At 35.9% G+C, this 19,335-nt stretch overlaps 1 protein-coding gene across 1 annotated transcript; it reads left to right on the top strand.

Annotated features, from left to right (window-relative positions):
- The first annotated feature begins 13,630 nt into the window (after positions 1 to 13,630).
- On the top strand, positions 13,631 to 15,440 carry LOC136206053 (E3 ubiquitin-protein ligase RDUF2-like). The gene has a single exon (XM_065996964.1). It carries the CDS (start codon positions 13,900 to 13,902, stop codon positions 14,992 to 14,994), a length of 1,095 nt encoding a protein of 364 aa, XP_065853036.1. The 5' UTR covers positions 13,631 to 13,899; the 3' UTR covers positions 14,995 to 15,440.
- Positions 15,441 to 19,335: the final 3,895 nt, after the last annotated feature.

The raw sequence follows: 19,335 nt of genomic DNA, 5'->3' as shown, positions 1-19,335 counted from the left end.
GTTAAGGTATATATTTCATATGTTTCAAATAAATTCTACTTTCAAATTAATGTTAAGCATATTTTAAGGTTATCATTATTGTTAGAAATAATATTTCTATACGGGCTATATTTTTACAAATATTTTTTACAAATCTCCGATACGATTTTATCAAAAACGTCTCGAGTAAATGTATATAAGTAAAATTTCTTTAGTTTCAAATCTCTACTTTATATCATGAATTCATGATAAATATAAATCTTATTTTCAATTTTCAATTAGGTTTATATGCATAAATCGAACTAACAACTTTAGCTTTTTAGCTCGATATTATTTTTCGTCTTACATTAAAAACCAATTGAAGTTTTGGCCATATAGGATGAATGTGCTATTTTTCTTTCCCAATTTTATTTTCATGTTAATTAAATCAAGTAGTCGTATTCTTAACTTTTGGCCACGATTGCGACCACCCTTATCACAATCGAGGTATGAAAGGGAAGAACATTAAGTACCGTTTACTTTTGGCCACGATTGCGACCACCCTTATCACGGTCGAGGTATGAAAGGAACGTTAAAAAATTAAAGCAAAATTAAACGTGTTTAAAGTTTTAAGTAACGATTGCGTCCACCCATGGCATGGTCGGTACCTCTTAAACGAACACAAAAGCAAATTAATTCATATAAAGTCACGGACGAGACCACCCTTATCACGGGCGTGACTAAGCAAATATATTAAACCTAAAGTCCTTAATAAATCTATATTTGTAATAGTTTAGGTTTGGGAAAGGAAATTTTGTGCTTAGAAATGCCTTGAGACGAAAGATTCAAAAACATGCGTGCTTACACCGTCCCGAATACTTCAATATAAAAATAGAGATACAAGACGAATAATATATTTCTTTTACACTAGCTAGTTTGATACTTTGCGTATAAATTTACCATGAAAAGTTTATCTTTCGGTTTAACTAATTCAAAGAGGAATGTATGGATATATGTTCTATTTATAAAGAGATTGATTAAAGAATAAATTCAGTGAAATTTTGCTCGGGACTAGCAAAAGCTTAAGTGTGGGAGTTTGTTAAGCCCAAAATATACCTAAAATATCATACATAAATACATTAAATTTACATTGAATTCGTGCTAAATATATTCATTTGGAATACTTTTACGTCTTTATTTACTTCTTTGATGCAAGGTACTTAATTATTTGGTTAAATCCAAATAGGAGCGAAAATGGAGCTAAAACGGAGCTAAAATGGAGGAAAAACCTAAAAAACGTACCGAGAACGCATAACAGCCAGAAGAACGCTCAAGGAGGATGAGAAGCAGTCGAGAGACAGGGAGATAACTCTCTGTCGCGACTGAGATTTTCATAATCTCAGTCGCGACTTACGAAAGGCATCACGGAAGAAGAACAAAATCTTCAACTCGCCCCTGTACCCCCTGTTGCGACTGAGATTTTCAGAATCTCAGTCGCGACAGTGAAGTATTCTGCATATAATTCACATGTTTTAATCCGAGAAACGCGACTGTTCGTTTGGATAAAAGCGACCCTTCACCAACGGACACGGCCCATCATTTACAACCCTTCAACAACTATAAATAAGTGATCCATTTCAGAAATCAGAAGGTTGGAAAAGTTAGAGAAATTAGAGAAGAAAGTTATTATGTTGAGTTTCTGATTCAGAAAAGAATCAGAAAGTTAGATTTCATTTCTGTGTAAACAAACTTGCTATACACAAGTTGTTATTAGATTAGTTATAAACACAGTATTAGTTTAGTTTCTAAGGTTGATCAGAGACAAGTTTTCATTCTGGTAGTGGACTGACCAGTCTCTATTCCGAAGATCCAGCGAGAAGAATTGACGGCTGAAGCGCATGAGGTTTGACGCACCTACGAAGTTTGAGGGAAAGATTGACAACCCGGATCTCAAAGTTTTCGTTACAATGCTATCCAAGTTTCTACTTCTCTGTTAACTTGTGAAAATTCACATTTCATTAATGATATACTTATTTATTCAATACATTCTTATTGTTGTTATTTTGATATTATTCTGACAAAATGATTTTCAAAATGATAAATTGGTGTTTTTATTAAAACGTTCTATTCCATCTTATTCATATAAGAACTTTGTTGAACACTTGACAGATTTAGTTTTTATGGATGACATGATCACTGATCGCGGCTTATCAGACATCAAGTACTAGTTTGATTAAGGTAGAAATCTGCTCCGATCCAGAGAGATTTCTACGGTTCGAAGCCATTTAATTGAATAAATCCTTATATTGTTACATGTCCATAATCTTTACAAAGTTAAAGTTGCTTTCTTTGCTTTATGAAAATAAGTTTTATACCTTCTATTTATTCCAATTACGGTAGTATCTGTCCTGTAATCAAAATCTCAATACGGAACTGTTATCTAAACTCGATATAATACTTCTATCTAATCCTAATTTACCAAAACCAATTCCATCAACTAAACGTATTTCTTTTGTTAAACCTAAACACGTGAATAAAACTGAATTAAATAAAGTTTTAGTTAAAAAGCGTTCCCTGTGGGTTCGATATCTTTTATTACTACAAGCGTATACCGTGCACTTGCGGAAATCGCTCAACACCAACTAGGACTTTCTGGTCCACATCCTTCACACATTTAACTTTTCCGAGATCTCGCATCTTCCTATCTCTCATCCGAGAAATTCTATATATGTCTCTTTCCCCTTCTTTCGTATCCAATCTTGTATACAGATCCCGATTCACCTTTGCTCTAGCATCTCGTATGACCTTCTTTACTTCCCTTTTAACCTCTTTGTATTTTTCGTAGTTCTCGTCACTCCTACATTTCCCCAATATTTTATAGGATTCTCGCTTACTCTTTACTGCTTGTTGTACTTCTTCTGTCCACCAAGATGTGTCCTTACCCGGTGGCATGCTACCTTTAGATTCCCCTAGAACTTCCTTCGCTACTTCCATTATACTATGCTCCATCTTAGTCCATATCGAATCTATATCTAAATCCATATTACAAGTCCAAATATCTTTTTTGGTCATCTCATCCACAAATTTTTGTTGATTCTCCCCTTGCAATTTCCACCACTTAATCTTAGTCTCTACTTGTGGTGTTTGTTTTCTTATACATTTCCTACTTCGAAAATCAAGCACCACTACTCTATGTTGGGTTGTCGTACGCTCACCAGGGATCACCTTACAATCAATATAACTCTTTCTCCAAGCACTCTTTACTAAGAAGAAGTCAATTTGGCTCGCATTACCGCCACTCCGATAAGTCACTAAGTGGGATGTTCTCTTCATAAACCATGTGTTCATGATACTCAAGTCATAGGCTGATGCGAATTCCAAAATATCATTTCCTGCTTCATTCTTATCTCCAAAACCATACCCTCCATGAACACTCTCAAACCCATATCGCCTAGAACCCACGTGTCCATTAAGATCACCCCCAGTACCATTTTTTCATCCATAGGAACCTGTTGCACCACTTCCTCTAAGTCCTCCAAAAAAAGCTTGTCTTATAGAGACATCTAATCCTATTTGTGACGCATATGCACTAATGGCATTCACAACCTCATCCCCTATCACTAGCTTAACACTCATAATTCTACCGCTCTTCCTAGACACCGCTATTACATCATCAATATACTCCCTATCAATAAGAATACCTACTCCATTTCTACCCTTATCCTTTCCTGAGTACCAAAGCTTATAACCCCAAGGAGCTATCTCTCTAGCCTTGGCTCCAACCCACTTGGTTTCTTGTAGGCACATTATATTTATTCTCCTCTTCTTCATAACATCTACAATTTCAGCTAATCTTCTTGTCAAAGAACTTATGTTCCATGTCCCAAAGCGTAACCTACTACCCTTACCCCTACCCCTACCCCTACCATTACCGTGGACTTGCTTATTTACCCGCAACCCTTGCATATTTGACACCACCCTCGGGTCCTGGGATGGCGCGCCGCTTCGGGGCGATGACCTAGCAACCCTTGCACATTTATCACTACACCCGGGTCTAGGAAGTGCAGCGCGTCGCTGAGTAGGGAACGCCCCAACGATATTTATATCATGGTTCATGTCATAAGATGTGGCTAAGTTTTATGCTGGCCGCCACAAACCTACCGCAACCCTCCTCCTTTGTCCGGGCTTGGGACCGGCTGTAAAGGCCACTAAGTAACCCTCACAGGCGGAGTTTTAATAAATAATTAATTATTATAAAAAAAATCTAATCACTTATCAATTTTATTCATCAATTATTTTGGTCAAAATAATCATTGAATAAATTAAAAATTAATCACATTATACCATTACAACCAATTATTATTTATGAAATAACTAGAACCAATTAATTCTTAAACTTTGGAAAAAACTCTTTTTGTATTTTATTTATCTTATGAAAATTTTGCTCATTTAACCCTAAAACACACACACATATATAATATATATATATAAAGCTTAAAATAAACTTACAAGAATAAAAAAAATAAACTTGACTAAAATTTAGGGATAAGTACAAAAAAAAAATGTCTGTGGTATACGCGTTTTGAAAACTCGAACATGTGGTATTTTTTTTTTTTGCAAACAGATGTCTGTGTTACAAACCGTTAGCAAACAGAGGTTAAATTGACTAACGGTGTTAAAATTCAAAGAAAAAAGAGTTAATTTGGTCCTTATATTTATTTATTTTATAAATTAACCCCCCTAATTATCTAATTATCACAAATAAACCCCAAAATCAAAAATAAAAATAAAAAATACCTTCTTCTTCTTCTTCCATTAATTTCTTCTTCTTCCATTAATAAGGAGAATAAAATATTTTTCTCTCTCTCCTTCTTCCATGGTTCTTCTTCTTCTTCTTCTTCCATTAATTTCTTCTTCTTTTCTTCTTCTTCTTCCATTAATAAGGAGAATAACATATTTCTCTCTCTCTCTCTCTCTTCCTTCTTCCATGGTTCTTCTTCTTCTTCTTCTTCTTCTTCTTCTTCCTCTATCTCTTCTATTTTTTCTTTTTTTTTTCGATTCCAGATTTCCGAAATCGGAAATCTGAAAATTTCAGATTTCCCAAATCGAAAATCTGGAATTTCCAGATTTCCGAAATCGGATATCTGAGATTTCCCAAATCGGAAATCTGGAAATTCCAAATTTCTGGAAATTTCTAGAAATCTGGAATTTCCAAATTTCGGAACTTAAAAAAATAGAAGAAAGAGAGGAAGGAGAAGAGAAGAGAAGAGAGAGAGGAGGAAGAAGAAGAAGAAATTAATGGAAGAAGAAGAAGAAGAAGAATGTATTTTTTATTTTTATTTTTGATTTTGGGGTTTATTTGTGATAATTAGATAATTAGGGGGGTTACTTTATAAAATAAATAAATATAAGGACCAAATTAACTCTTTTCTCTTTGAATTTTAACACCGTTAGTCAATTTAGCCTCTGTTTGCAAAAAAAAAAAAATACCACAGGTTCGAGTTCGCAAAACGCGTATACCACAGACATTTTTTTTTGTACTTATCCCTAAAATTTACATTAAAAAAAAAGAAAAAAAATCCATTCTACGTCTTAAGACCGATCAAACATTTTTCATCCCAGATAAGACTGATCGGCCATGAGTTCCGAATGTTCCAAAAAATGGATCTAAGTGTCTTTTTGCTACCAAACGTTATTTTTTTTGTTGCGACAAACTCAAAATCAAGACTTTATTTTTAAAGACTTGGACAGTTTTACAAATGAAATACACATACCTCTTTCACAAGAAACAGAATAAAAGACTTGATTTATAGACATTTTTAATACATTCTTAAAAGCGAAAATAAAAGCCTCATTTACCTTCTTTGCCCCATAAAAATTAAGAATACCAAATTTTGTTTAATGATAAATGACAAATACAAACTAAGACAAAATACATTTACATATGTAAGTCAACCAAAACGTCACTTTGAGGGAAAAACACATTAGATCCACAAGATTTAAAGTCTAAACTACCACAATAACACTAATCCACTCTTCATCCAAGGATTAAATTAGACCAATTTTATTTTAACCATTTAAAACAGAAAAATGAAAAAAGTAACAACATAGATCATTGCATTTAAGGGCGACTGACCTCAAAATGTACCCGACAAGGATGATAGGGCCCTAAATGAGGAGATTCGGGCATGTTTTTTCATAAAATTAAAGACGACTAGCTCTGTTCGTAGCCACAACAAGACCGATCGACCTCTATTCCTAGAAAACAAAAACGTTCACAAAATTGAGCACAACCTAAAAAAATCAGCAAAATAACGCAAAATAGGATACGATATTTAGGCTTTTGAGTTTGTTATATTTGTAGCGTGCCTCTAGAGCATTAGAGTTTGATTCTATGATCTTCACTCCTTAAATAAAGTTACTCCAATATACTAAAAGTTTGATTAGGTGATCTTTCTAAAATCAAGCTCCACCCACATGAGACGATACTAAAACAAAACAAGTCTATTTGTAAGTTGGAGTAACTTTATAACTTATTTATGGTGTACTTGTGACTAATGCAAGTTATAAAGCTATGGATTTATCACTTTCTTTCTCTAGAAAAGTCAAGAACATGTGAGAAAATCTCTCAATGATCTCTTGTAAACCTCAAAAGTTGTGTAATCAAAGGTTCACCCTGCTAAATCCGATGCGTCGAATGATTTATATAGGGAAATTAGAGACGTGACCTTACAATATTTGAAAGTATGGTCTAAGGAATGGTCATGTCTAACTATCAGAGTTGTTCGGCTCTAAAATCTTAAAATTTAAGGCCGATGAGGCTTGGCATACAAAAGTGTTTGATGATGTGTCACATGTCGTGCATGCGTCAGTGGTGTATATTTTGGATTTTAGTGAAAGTTCGCTTGACCTTAGTGTGTAAAAAACTAAGGTTGATTGTCTCTTAAAAGAAATTTCTTACTTTGACTTTTCTCATTTTCTTAAAAACTTTAACTTCAACATTTCGAGACAAAAAATTTCTAGATCAAACCTGCAACTCAAGATTAATAATACCACATCATTGAGGTTTGAAATATCTGTACTTACACTATCACAAAATCTACTTTCCTTATGTTCAAACATGTTTTGTTGAACTTTTCCACACAATCCCTTAAAGATTCACTTAGTTTCTAGTGGAGGTTATACAACGCCGGACAAGCGATGGCAAATGGGATGTATGCCATAAGTTTTGCACATAACTCGTTCTTCAGCTGCCCCAAGATGTGTATCAATCCTACATCTAAGGCTTGAAACCCGCATGATGTGGGTCCAATCAAAGTGGTTGAAAAGATTCAGCATAATAATGCATCATTAGATCCACGTCCAACCATTATGTCCTTATAATTCCTCACATGAATGGTGAGATCCATACCCCTTCTATACTTTGGCAAGCTCGATTGATTGAACTTCATGTCCCTTGGCCATTTGAGTATATATGGAGCGAAGTGAGAATCTTGATTCTTCAATAATTGTTAACCCATATCGACTTCGTATCTTTCTAAAGTCGATGCTACTGCCTTATCGAGCCCTTCACTCTGAGTGTTAGGATTTAAATTTACTACACTAGTTTGAGCGGTGGTTCTTTAAGATGTGGCCGATCCCTAAAATAGCCCTATTTGGTATCTTATATAGGAAAAAACAGTGAAAATTGAAGGTTATAACCAGGTGGAAAGTTACCTACTAGAGGACTCATCAAACACTATGCCATTCTCCCTTTCACATGACACAAGATACATGACCGACATTTGTTTTCATGTCGTCTGAATATTTTTCGTGATAGTATTTTAATTCTATGTCATCTGAAGGCGAAATAAAAAATGCGCTCGATTCTCATATGACGTTACGATTACAGTATGTTGTCATCCCAAAAGAATGCGGTTTTTATGGAAAAGTCACTCAACCATCAAACGACACTTCGAATAAATGATTGTCATTGTTATAGGAAAATAAAAAAAAGCGGCAACCAAATATTAGAAAAGCGGGGGAGCAAAAACTCTAACTTTTATTTTGCGCGCTTAAAAAAGAACGGGGTATATAAGGCCAATTTAGCCTAAACCCAGTCTTTCGAACTCATCTTCTCCTTTGATCTCCACCTTTGTAAAAGCCCTAAACACAATTCATCTTCTCCTGCTTGGTTTATCTCTCTCAATCGGGTGAATCGTCTTCTAACTCGTTAATTCTTCATCTCGGTAAGGTTCTTTTTAGGGTTTATTTAAGACATTACGCTATGTTCATGACGATTGTTCTTGAAATTATTATACTATCTGCATGTTAGTTTTGACTTAATCTACTGCATATTCTTTGAATAATTCAAAGTTTGTTTGCTTAAAATTAGGTATTTACATTCTGAAATAAGGGTTTTATGTGGTTTTAGTATATCTGTTTATTTTTTTATGTTTATCTGGTTTTTTGGCAATGCTGTTCTAATTGGATGATTCTTTCATGTGCTTTTGATGCTGGGTTTACTTTGGATGATTCTTTCATGTACTTTTGATTCTGGGTTTATAGTCTTGCAGATACATTTACATATACATATTGGGTTTCTTTGTTGTTTGTTGTTTGTCAATGTATGTGTTTATTGCTATTAGTTAGAATAAAACTGATTATAGATTATGTTTGTTCAAGATGGATAAATCATGGATGCTGGCTAATAGGAGATTACTACAGTTTAGAAGGCTTACAAGAGTTTCTGAAGTTTGCAACTGATAATGCTACAAACCCAAACTATATTTTCTGTCCTTGTGTCAAATGTTGTAACCTTAGAGGTGGTAGTATTGACTTTATTAAGGATCATTTAATCTGTAATGGAATTATGAAAACATATACAACTTGGGTATGGCACGATGAGTGTTCTTGTAATGACCCTAACCTAGATAATATATCTATTTTATTTTTACTTAATTAAAGTATTTTTTTATATAACAAAATTTGCGTTATTTAGAAGAATAAATTTATGTTATAAAGAATATCTTTTATTTATTTCAAGTTATTATTGTGTTCAAAGGCTTTCTCATTTTTCCTCCTAAATAGAGACCACCACCATCTTAAACCCTATTTACTGTTCTCATTTTTTTTATGGGTATCAAAGAAAATAGCCAATAAACTTCCGCCTCTTTTTTTTTTCTTTCACACTCTGAAGTTCTTCATGTGCCACTGACAACCTGGTTTTTCCTTGGGTTGATTGTTTGTAGATTGGACCTTAGTCTTTCAATTGATCAATAAGTTTGATTTTAGTTTCTTTTTTATATATATTATTTCATTTTTTTTGGCGCAGAGAATAAGTTCCATGTATAGAGAGTGAGTTCTTTTTCTATTTTATACAAATCTGAAATCTATAAATTCAACCCATTTGGTCCTGGTATTAAACATATTATTTTTTTTATTATGTAGGAGTAAGATTTGTAGTTTTTGTGTCAACCCTCTTTCAACCCATTATCCTTTTTTCTCTTTTGTTCTGTGTCAAAATTTATTTAAATTAAAGATCCTAATTAAAATGGTTTTATTGCACCATTATTTCCAAACTGCTCTTTTGGGTCGAATAAGTATGGTTTGAAATTTTAGTTTCGTTTAAAACATTAATATATTTCTTTAATTGGGTTGTTTGATGTGTTTAATATCTAACTATGCATATTAATGCTTTTGATGGAACATAAACTTTAAATTTATCAGGTTATCTTAATTGAGTTTTTTTTTTAACATAATTGAAAATTGTTAGGTTAAACTCTTGTTTATACCTTTTACATTTTGTTGATTTTCATTTTTCCCCAAAAGAATTCAGAACCTCCTACCGATTTAATTCTAATCCTAGCCTTAGATTAATTCGGTGATGTTTTTCCTGCTAGAATTTATAGGAGATACTATTCCTTCGGTCGATTGAGTGATGAGCTGCCAGGATTCTTAGGTTTATCATTCGGCTGGATATCAGGTGAGTGGTAATTATAGTACACGACACTGTTTGATTGAAATATCAGACTTTAAACTGTTTATCAAAAATTAACATTTGATTATATGTTTCTGTCTATAAAAGCGTAGATTTTGAACATTCTGTTTACTAAATATCCTTAGTATTGGAGCGTATATTCTGGGAACAGGCCCTTCATATTTTATTTGTTTTATTACCAGTTACAAAGAAGTTATTAAAATTTGATTTGATATGATCTGTACTTTCTGATACGCGATTTATCGCCGTTATTACTTTTATTTTAGAAATCTGATTCAATCAGTTATGATTTTCTGATTTATATATGTATATTATATGTTTTTCAAACTGGTACAAGTGCTCAGTATATCTGTATCTGTTATGTGGCCTCTCACCGATCTTCATAACATTAGGACTTTGCATTTGTCTTCGAGTCATGATGCCAGTTGTCAGTTTTATCGTTAGTTGTGTCAACATTAGAATCATGCATAAGATCGGTGAAGACAATTATCTGTTATCTGTATCTGTTATTGGTAGCGCGCTTACCATTTATCTGGCCCTGGTGGTGTGCAGTATAACCACTCTGTTACACTGTACCATGTGTTTTAAAGCTTTTGTCTTATTTTCTGATTATTCTAATATTTGATATTTTGAAAGGCTTCAGTATTTGTTTGACAATTGATTACCAGTATTTGAATTGATTATCTTATATCGACCCTTTAGTTTAACTGACTTTGAAATACTATATTTTGAATTATAATTATCATGTTTTAAGAGTATCAGCCTGCCTGCATGTTCCTTTTCTGTTGTGTGCTATAGCTACTGCTCACTGAGGTTTTCGCTCACATAGACGAAAATCTCATACCACGTTGAATCTTTCTTTTTTCAGATTAAGGTCCTTGTTCGTGAGGTAACCCTTGGATTGTTGTTGAAGGAGACTGCTTAAGAATTTAGCTTTATTTTGTCCGTTAGAGAATTTTGATTATTGAGGTTTAGACTTGCACATTTGATTCTTTTAAGGTTTATTGATGTAATAGAGACGAGTTTGATATTTTGCTAGTAAATTTTGGAATTTCTATTAGTTCAGAATTGAGGCTAGCATAGATTAAGGTTAATTTAATTTATGCGCCGGTCATGGCCTGGGTTGGGTCGTGACAGTTCTATCGCAGACTCAAATCATATAAGTGAGAGTTCTGAAATAGTTGAAATGAACCATGACTTAGGGAGAGATTTAGAAGAAGATGGGTGCTCAGTAGAGTCAGATGAATTTATGCATTTCGTTCATGATGGAGACAAGCCTTTGTATCCTAGTTGTACTAAATCCACCAAGATGAATGGTTTACTACAAACCTTTAATCTGAAAGCTAAACATGGTCTGACCGAGTCTTGTTATACTGACATTTTATTGTTGTTTCACACCATTCTTCCTGATGGGAATGAAATGCCAATGTATGCTAATGAGGCAAAAAAACTCTTCATGCTTTAGGGATGAAATATGAGAAGATTGATGTATGTCCTAATGACTGCATTTTGTATAGAGATGTTAATGAGGGTGCTACACGATGTCCATCATGTAATGTCTCTAGGTGGAAACTAGCTAGGGATAATACAGAGAAGGTAGGGGTAGCAGCTAAGAATTTATGGTATTTTCCACCAATCCCAAGGTTTAGAAGAATGTTTAAGTCCACAGTTACCCTAAGGAACTTACTTGGCACTCGACTGGTAGGAAAAAGGATGGATTGATGAGACATCCAGATGATTCCCCAACTTGGCAAATGATTGACACTAAGTGGCCAGATTTTGGTAGCGAACCTAGGAACCTTAGGATATGACTATCTTCAGATGGTTTTAACCCATTTGGAAATCTTAGCAGCACCTACTCGTGTTGGCCAGTCATAATGGTTGTTTATAACCTTCCGCCATGGCTATGCATGAAACGAAAGTACATGATGTTAACTTTGTTAATTTTCGGACCCAAGCAGCCTGGAAATGTCATGTGAAATCCACGCACAAGACAAAAAATTTAAAGACAACGTCATCTGAAACACCTTCAAACGACAGTAACAAAGAGGAAAACTATCGTCGTAACTTATCTACAATGACACAAACAATAATAAAAAATATCGTATGACAAGTAAAAGGTCTATGGTTTGACATACTACAATGACAGTATATATAAAAAATAGGTCATTAGAAATCAGCCAATACTACGGTTTCAACTAAGTCTAACGTCGTTGTAACATGGAAAATATGACAGGAAGCGCGTGTCGTCTGTCGCTGCGAAAGATGACAGAACTCGACCGTCATCTGATGCCTTATTAGATGGCAGCGAGCCATGTGACAGATTTATATCATGCGGGACGACGGTTTTTAATCGTCGTCTGAAGAGGGTTTTGGCGTAGTGAGATATGCGACATATATAGCATACATGTAGGAGCCCATGGGATGTAGACCTGGAAACTGACTCCTTATATGTTGTGGACATCCCAAAGATGTATGCTACTAGACTGTAGGTCTCGTGTTTGTAATGGTGGCTTCAGACATTGCACGAGTCGATGTATTCATTTGTCTTCTCAACACTAAATCAGAGTGAGGATCAATGTATTCATATCTCTTCTCAACACTAAATCAGAGTGAGGATCGATGAATCTATTGCTTACATAGTAATATGTTCTCCACCCATACATTTTGATACGCCTCCATATGTACCCATGAATAAATTTTTAAGTTTCAACCCAATTCCAATCATGCCACTCTCAAATGGGGTTTGGAACGGGTTACTAACGGTTAGTCCGACCATCATACTTATATGTATTTGGGGAGGTTTGTTGTTCTCCCTAACTTGGAGACTATTTTGGTGAGAACCATGGAGAAAGTGATCACATTTTTTGCACTCATGGCAAAAACAACCTTTTGTAGAAATTTTTCGATAGACTCTATGAGCGTGGCAACTGGTACTTCATTGTCGAGGGTCTCGTCGGTGACCTTTTTTTTTTGCCAAATCCACTACCGGTCATCACGATTTCAGGATTTGAGGAATCATGGGTATTTCTCAACTCCACTCTCACTACACTAATGATAATTATGGTAGATTTCTTATGGCTAGATGTATGATCCTTCGTCGAGATTCGATTGCTTATTGCAAAACAAAGGAGGCACCGACGACCGATGAGGGACTCTCTGATACCTAAATCAGTATCTTTCTTAAGAACAAATAAGTAAATAGGCTAGATAAAATATATAAAATGTACCTGAACGCTCTATGCGCCCTACCTTTTATAGTCCCAATTACAATCCTAATTAGGGTATGACTTCACTTCTATTCATGAACTAACATTCTATCAGAATAGTAAGCTTCACATACACCGCCTCTATAGGAATCTCTGTCCACACTAAACTTTCAGCCGTGTAAAATCCGGATCCTTTTACGTTCATCCCAAACTTCATTCAAAACCCAACAAATAACATTAACCTATTATCAAGTTTGAATTACAATAACCACTTACAAAGTGTTTGATCATCCATTAGATTAAAAACATAGATAATTTTATAAAAATATAAATTAACTATAATTTCAGTTTGTACTAGAACCTAATTGGATAAGAAAAATTAGGGATTCAACTTTGGTAGAAAAATTATAATGAATTAAGAAATTACAGGCGTAAGTAGCACGCTTAACCACAAATCAATGACGCGCTTTCCCTTGCAATTTTCATACCAACTTCACCTCTATTTTTCACCATTACACTTTTTCTTTCTTTCTTTCTCTCTTTCTCTCTCAATCACACACACGATTGCCCCCTTCACTTGTTACATCTTGCAAATTATAGAGCTTTTCTGTTCACTGATTTCATTTCCTTCATTCCTTGCTCTTTATCCATTTCAATTCGATCTCATAGCTGGCCTACTATTCTTTCCCTTTTTGATTGGTGAAGGGGTACTTCTAGGGTTTCTCCGAGTGTTTCAGTTTCACAATCTTTCACATGGCTGCTATTGGATCATCTTTTTGGTGCTACAGATGCAATCGTTTCATTACGGCTAGGATTCCTTCATCCCAAGATTCGATCCTCTGCCCTGATTGTGGTGGCGGTTTTGTCGAGGAAATTGGGACTCCTCCTCGCTCTCCTATCCAACATCGCTTCCCTGTCGACGAAACGTACCCGTCTCATACCGATTCAATCGCCGCCCCAAGATTACGCCGCAATCGACGGAGTGGAGATCGATCCCCTTTTAACCCCGTCATCGTTCTCCGTGGGCCTCCAGATGGCGGTGGGCCGAATGATGGAGCTTCCGGAAATTTTGAGCTATACTATGATGATGGTGCTGGGTCTGGCCTACGTCCTTTGCCGGCGAGTATGTCGGAGTTCTTGATGGGGTCGGGTTTCGATCGGCTTCTTGAACAGTTGACTCAATTGGAAATCAACGGCGTTGGTCGATTCGAGCAACCACCAGCTTCAAAAGCAGCAATTGAGTCTATGCCTGTTGTCAAAATCCTTTCTAATCATATTTGTATGGAATCCCACTGCGCAGTTTGTAAAGAGCCATTTGAGCTCGACTCAGAGGCGCGCGAGATGCCTTGTAAGCATATATATCATTCCGAATGTATCCTTCCGTGGTTAACTCTGCGCAATTCTTGTCCAGTATGTCGCCATGAACTACCAACAGATGTTCATGGAAATGGAAGCAATAGTGGTAGAAATTCACCCCAAGCAAGTGAAGAAACTGTAGGTTTAACTATATGGAGACTGCCTGGTGGTGGCTTTGCGGTAGGGAGATTTTCCGGTGGAATGAGAGCGGCAGAGAGGGAGCTTCCTGTTGTATTTACTGAGGTGGATGGTGGATTCAACACTCCCAGTGGGGCGCCTAGGAGGATTTCATGGGCACCCAGTGGAAGAAGATCAAGACGCGGAGGGGGTTTAAGTCGTGCATTTCGCAATTTCTTTTCATTTTTTGGAAGGATTCGCAGACGTGTTAATGATGAATCTAGTTTGACAAGAAGAAGTAGATCAACTTCTATCCTTGATAGGTCCTCAGGGAGGGATAGCTCTAATTGGGTCATGCATGACACTCGGTGGTGAAGACTTAGATTGTTTTTATTTTATGTCTTTAGATTGCTTATCTAATTGCTGCAGTTCGATTCTACGAAAACTAGAGAAGAGAATTTCTGTACACTGTACTCTACCATTTGGTTTACTGTAAATAACAACCATCAAGGAAGACAAGAGGTATTGCATAGGTTTTTATTCCGTCAAGGAGAGAAATTTTGAATTGATAGGATATTGGTTTTCAATTTTCATTCACGAGGAAGATGAAGAATAATGAAGAAGAAAGCCGTGCAAGATAGAATGGGCCGTTTTGAGTTACCGAGGTACAAATCTTTGTTGTAATTGGGTGTTTCACTAACATTTTTTTTTTTTGACAATGTATGTTACCTTATTTATTCGAATTTTTGTTGTTTGTAGTATTGATATGTTCATATGTACTTTTTCTTTATGGAATATACTAAACTATTATGTTTGTGCGATATTGCTATCGGTTGCTCTGCCATTCTGGTATGTAATTTGTATGAGACGTACTTTTCAGAATTACGTCTCTAAGTGTTTAATGGGTTCATTTGCTGGGCTGATGTCCCTCCACGTTCCTTTGTACCATGTGATAGGTTATAACAATTGTCTTTTCTATCCAATAATTCATTAGAGAACAGAAACTTATTGTGAAAATGGGACCAGAGTCGGCTATTTTGACATGTTGGATGTCATCTATTAAGTCAGACAAAATGTGTAATGTAATGTCATGAAGGATATGATTCAAATTATGGAAATAATGACAATATTGGTGTGGAATTCCCCAATTCTGCTGATCAGCTTTATAGAGATGAGTTCTAAGATTGTGTTGGATGGCATAATTACTCTTTGCCTTATAACAAGTCTCTTCAAGTAAACACGGTACCAAATTGGTTGGATTCAATCAATTGAGCTTTGATAGTTTGAATATGCATCTTCCAGAGCCTTCTCAATTGAGATAGTAATTCTGTTGCATACCCTGGTTTAGCGTTTTAGACTGTCATCATGATGCATGTCCTCTAGCTTGAAATAAGCAACTGACTATGAATATGCAGATGCCTCTAGAATATGAGTTTCTTTTGCTTCAGCTTTACAGTATTTCAATCTAGAAGAGCAATTGAGAAGAAAGCATATGTTTTCTGAGAAAAGTATGAGCTGAAAGTAGATGTTTTGGGTGTACATCTTTCAGAGCCTTATCTGATGGAGACAATAACTTAAAAGCAGAGCATTTTACGGCGTTATAATGATGCAGGTCCTCTAGCAGCTGAAAATAGGCAATTAAAGCTTGAAAGCTGATGTTTTCTTTGAAAAGTACTGAGTGTAAATTTATTAGGGCTGCATCCTAGTCATCCCTTGACGTGCTTTGTATAATTGATTCATAACTGATATATGATTCTTGATCCTGCAATGTGCAATGGGCTGGTATATCTTTTTTAACTCTGATTGTTTAGCAAAGCTGGTGATAAACGCCTTTCATGCTTGTTGTCCACTAGACGCAGAAACCCATCTGCCATGCTTGTAAAATTGATGGTTCTGTGTCTTACAAGCAATATTTCAGAAGCCCATATTTTCAATTGACAATTCTTCGTTTTCTAGAACCATGGTGTTAATTGTCAACATGATGGGTTGACTGCACTAGAAATTCCACCTTTAGCTGTAGACTTGACTTTTAGTGATGCATCGAGATATGAGAAGAATGAAGATCTCATGAAACTGTGAGGGTGCACATCTAAGTGGGTGAACAAATTATAATGGCGTGTATTCTGATTATGTCCGAACAAATTACTTCCCATCTTTGTTCACAATTTATTTTAGTTCTCTTCCGTTTTTGGTTACACTTCATAGTCTTAGCTTTTTGGCTTATGTGAAATATGGATGTGCTGTGAATGCTATTATTACAATTTACTCAGAAACTAGTAAGTTTGTCAGCTATATTTCTGGATATGATTCAGCACAGAGTATGGTTTTGTTGGACATGGCACAGAGTTGTAGATAAAATATGCAAGTTGCTATTTTTCATTATCTGATTCTTATTCTTTATAGCAGTTATGGGTTAGAAATGAATCAGGTACTGCTGCTAGGATTGCACTGACGATTTAGACTGTTACTTTTATGATTTGGACACTTGAGTCTTGACAGAATCAGTGTATCTGTACGTGTTACTATGGAGGTATGGAAGCCCTTGGTGTAAACAAAGGAATGAGCTTTCTTTTCAATTGAGAAAAAGACCCGTATCTGAATAAGAAAGAAGAGAGGAGACGATTGATCCTCTTGTGAGGTCCATCATGTCTTGGTATTTTGTGGCTGCAAATCAAGGCATTTAATTCAAATGGATGGTCTAGTCTCTATTACTGCCTTACTGGTTCACCATAAGCAAGTTTATTCATCATCTTACATGAATCCTTTGCTCTTACAGCTAAGGTTAATATGCTGAATGGGGTTCACAATTGCAATTACATTTGTCTTCATTATCTTTTGGGGTGGGCAAGAAGAAGAAGACATGACATTAATTAGCTGCATTACCAGAATTTTGTTGCGGTTGCTTCTCAAACACTGGCTAAAGTTAGCTGTGTATATATATGGCTAGAAATTAAGCTAAAGTTAGCTGTGTATATATATGGCTAGAAATTAAGACCTCCAGTTTACGATTCTAATGGAATTTTCCGAATCTTGCATAAAAGGGTTTGGAACAAGAATGAGTTTTAAAAAATATATATATAATGGATATGGGACAAGAATGAAAATACCTCCATGGATACTTACTATTTTTATTATGCTAATATTATTAAGTGCGGATAAAAAAGGAGAGAGGAATGAGGAGTATTAGGACGAGCTATTTATTTGTATGTGTTTTTTACTTTCTTGCTAATTTGAGTTATTTAGGAGTTTAAACGTTTGAATTTTAAATTTGTTAAATATTTATTTTATTTATATTTTATTGAATTTATAATTTATTTTATTTATTTGTTGAATCTAGTAAAAGAAGTCATCGAATCTAGCAAGCAAGCCAAGCAGAAGGGGATTGACAAACCTGGCACTTGAAGACACATGACAGATGATGGAAACTCAAAAAGTAATGCAGGAAGACAACATAAAGCTATAGGAACTCTTACGAACTAAAAACTCTCTCATGTAGGAGCTCGCTCATGCGGAACCGGACAGATCAACTGAAGGTGGCGACATCCCTCTTTTGAAGGGACCACTGTCAAACGAGCACGCCGTCACTGACACGCGGTTACTGGACAAAGAGCACTAGGCAGGTTTCAGAGGAAAGGTTACATCCAACATAACCCCTCTTAGTCCAACACATCATAGAAGCCAACTTTTCCAAGAATTGGAAAACCCCCAACTGCCAACCTATATGGGCGCTGCAGATCCAAATGACCATTGAGCTATTTTCATGAGCATGATCAACATCTACTCCAGGTGGGGATGACCCAAAAGTGGTACATGAGTCTGGAGTCTGAATTTGTGAGCTCGTTTGACTTGTTGAAAAGACTTATTCGTCGCTCGTTTTATAGTGGGAGTAAAGGCCAAGGGGATAAGTTAGACTTGAATGATGCATGCGCCCTATTAGGATATTTAACCCATTTTCACCACATGTCATTCTAGGTAAAGTCAATGAACTTAGAGGCAACCATAAGACGCCATAGCCAAAGGAACAACCTGTGAGCTTCTTAGATAGATGTGTTATCCAAACCCTCATCAACCCTTCTAAGAGCTAATGGCCATCGGTCAAAGTTTCGTCCTTTGTGATGATAGCATGAGACCCGCGAATTACAAAGAAAGAGACGCAAACAAGACCATGAAGAAACGTGGGAAGGAAAAGAACGACAAACCAATGGCTAACAAGAAAGAATTTCACGGTCAAAGAGATGATGGTCCCATCCCCCATCATCACCGCATAGAAGAATCAAGAATGGACGACCAGGACGACCAAGGGCCACGTCATAACTTGGACAGAGAAGTCCATTACTCGGACAACTCTCGTATTCCCTCAAAATAAGATAACCAGGTCGAACCATTGCGATCCTATCGCCCTCCGACCATGTTGGATCAAGCGCTAAGGACAACACAAGGAAGACACAAGTACTGTAAGATCCATAAGCGGAGCGGGCATAACATAAATTAGTGGAAGCGCTATTCCAAAGAGTGTGAGAAACTGTTGCTCCAAGGCATAGGCCCCAGAAGAGAGCAAAGGCAGGAAAGATCCTAACACTGGAGGGATGACGCAAATCGCCAGAGATATTAGAGAGAGATCCAAGTGATTAGAGAAGGAGCTCTGACTCATAGCGAAAGGTGAGTCGCTAGGAAAAAGTTGAAAGGCATGGCAGGGGAATCCTTCTCCGTTTATCC

Source organism: Euphorbia lathyris, chromosome 9 (assembly GCF_963576675.1).
Source record: "Euphorbia lathyris chromosome 9, ddEupLath1.1, whole genome shotgun sequence".
NCBI classification, from domain to species: Eukaryota; Viridiplantae; Streptophyta; class Magnoliopsida; order Malpighiales; family Euphorbiaceae; genus Euphorbia; species Euphorbia lathyris.
Note: the sequence above shows the minus strand (reverse complement) of the source record. Positions and strands in the feature narration are given on the sequence as shown.

Bases quoted from the DNA above. Each gene is read 5' to 3' on its own strand.
- LOC136206053 (XM_065996964.1), top strand. From the start codon at position 13,900: ATGGCTGCTATTGGATCATCTTTTTGGTGCTACAGATGCAATCGTTTC.